The 2,476-nt window shown below is 40.7% G+C and overlaps 1 protein-coding gene across 5 annotated transcripts in view; it reads right to left on the bottom strand.

Annotated features, from left to right (window-relative positions):
- rptor (regulatory associated protein of MTOR, complex 1) overlaps nt 1–2,476 on the bottom strand; it is a 212,559-nt gene that overhangs the window by 2,104 nt on the left and 207,979 nt on the right. For all 5 annotated transcript variants that reach the window (XM_032536773.1, XM_032536784.1, XM_032536782.1 and 2 more), the window contains 2 exons: nt 1,370–1,486; nt 285–414 (listed from right to left, as the gene is read on the bottom strand). In XM_032536773.1, coding sequence (XP_032392664.1) covers nt 285–414; nt 1,370–1,486 — 247 coding nt within the window. The remainder of the gene's footprint in view (nt 1–284; nt 415–1,369; nt 1,487–2,476) is intronic.

The raw sequence follows: 2,476 nt of genomic DNA, 5'->3' as shown, positions 1-2,476 counted from the left end.
ATGTTAAAAAACCTCATAAAGTGAAATATTCATGCCATGGGACCTTTAAAAACACAATACACAATTAATATGACATAGTAATGCATACAAAATAAAGTGCAGGCAGGTCAACCAAAAGCCTGTTTAAGTTTTTTTAAACATAACACAACATCAATTTAAAACACAGCATATTATAAATAAATTATAAATGACACTAAACTCACAAACTCCACAGAATGTAGAGACATTGTGAAATGGCCTATGAAGAATACTGCTGTGGTGTGTGAATAGAAGTGTTGGGTTACCCAATGCGGATGGAAGGCCAGGCAGCTGATGGCCCCGATCCTTTGTCCCATGAAGCCGTCATAATACTTGATGTTGCTGATCACATCGCCGTTAGCGTTGTAGACCGCTATGAACTGGTTCATCGACCCGCTGGAGAGCACAGGATAAAAGAGAGAGACATGACATCAATCATTCGCTGTGTGTTTACATGATAACCTATGTCTGACTGCAGGGACCCAGGTTCCAGTCAGTCCAAGATTATTTGTTCTGGGAGATTGGTCAATCCTTAGCAGGGGATGTGTCTTTATATAGCAAGTATGTTGCTATTTTAAGAAGTATGTTCTTAAAAAATAAAAATGGCTTCTTACTAAAAAAAGCATATGCAGTGTGTACTTCGTTAGATTTCTGTTGCGGTGACATGCAACCTTCTGGACGGATGTCAGGTGTACTGTCCAGTTAAATGTTGTTGTTCGTCAACATTTAGACAACATTTATACATGAAGAGCGATATTTTCCTCTTCTGATTTAGACAAATGGAACAAAGTTCAGAGGACAAAAAAGGAAGAATGACAAGATCTGAAATTAACATTGTGGACTGGGACTTGCATCTACACAAAGATTTCTAAACAAGTGACGCTGAAATCCTTCGGACTGATGGAATAAATGTCTTGGGACCGGTAGAGTTAGCGTAGTTATACTATCGCTTTGCCAGAACTTGGTCAGGTCAACAGGTCTGGCTAGTCCACACAGCATTACGGGATGGGAGAAAAACGTGCTCTGGTTTTTTGGAATTTCAGATTGGACAGATAGTCTAGCTAGCTGTCTGGATTTACCCTGCCGAGATCTGAGGGGCAGTTAACCATAGTCCTCAGAAATCCACCGGAGGTTAGAATTACTAATTCTAGGTTGTAAATGATATTGTATTATACATATGAGAGGATTTATAATTTATAAGCGTTATTTGCTAGTGGCTGGTCCCCGTTAAACAAGCTTCAAATGAGTTACCAGGGTGTCCAATTTCACATATGTGCATTATGTCTCACGATCGTACTTGTCTCTTAACTATTTTGAATAGAATTGAACATGAACATGAACGAGAACTCACCAGGCAAACAAGTTGGCCTGTGGGTGGATGTCCAGGGCTGTTAACCCCTTCACTGTCTGCAGCACGTTGATGGAGTCCGGTGAGCGCGGTTCAAAGAATCGAACGTCTCCGTTAACACTGGTGGGAGACGTCAAAGTCAGTACAGGCAAAAAAAACAAATACATGCATAAAATACGTAAAAATTGTTTGTGTCATTACAAAACTCAGGAGCAGCTCCACTCTGGATACCTGGAGAAGGGTCAGGAGACTTTGTTGACTTACACAGAAGCATTTCCTTTCAATTTAGGATCAAACTTAACCGTTTAACCCGAGAGCCATCCCAAGTTCTAAGTGTATTTAAACATCATGCGGAAGGTGTTACGTTTGGTTGGACCTTTAATTTGAAAAAAAAGTAGGGCCGTCAAAACTAACGCGTTAATAACGAGTTAATGGGAATTCCTTTTAATGCGACTTATTTAACGCGCGATTAACGCACAGACGTTCTGAACAGGAGTGGATGGCTAGTAGAAACAAAGCTCCTTGAGCAGAAATGGATAAAGAAAATGGTCTTCTGAAGTCCTTCCAGGTGCTAAGAGGCACCAGTGCAGTGCTTCTGTACTGCTTGGCCTCCTGTACTGCTGCTTGTAGCTTTCTCCAGAGCCAATTTACCCTGAAATAACTTACAGAGGGACCCCAAAACACTTAAAAACCCACTTGTTGGTTGCTGTGTACTTGTACTTCAGAGGAAACCATAAATTTACCTGACTCAATGTTGCAGATTCAGATTCTATACACAAACTACCACCTTAAAAATATGATGCATTGAACTATTCGGCATTGTATTTGAGTCAAAAATCGCAACCTTGAATTATATTGTGCTGAGTGGTAGTGCCTCTCTTTTTACTTTAACTAAACATTTGAAAGGAGAATTTGCATGGTGCGGTTACAGGCGGTTTTATAAGTAAAGCACCTCCTGATTGTTTGTTTTTTTATAATTAGTTTTTTTTTTTAAATAAATCTCAACCTGTAACCCCCAATTTCCACCAGATGCGTAACGGCTGCGGATCGGCTCCGTGCTCCGACGTCCGTCAACACCCACCAGGTCCGGATTTGTTGCGGAACGGCTGC

This window comes from Etheostoma spectabile, chromosome 2, assembly GCF_008692095.1.
Source record: "Etheostoma spectabile isolate EspeVRDwgs_2016 chromosome 2, UIUC_Espe_1.0, whole genome shotgun sequence".
Lineage (NCBI taxonomy): Eukaryota > Metazoa > Chordata > Actinopteri > Perciformes > Percidae > Etheostoma > Etheostoma spectabile.
Note: the sequence above shows the minus strand (reverse complement) of the source record. Positions and strands in the feature narration are given on the sequence as shown.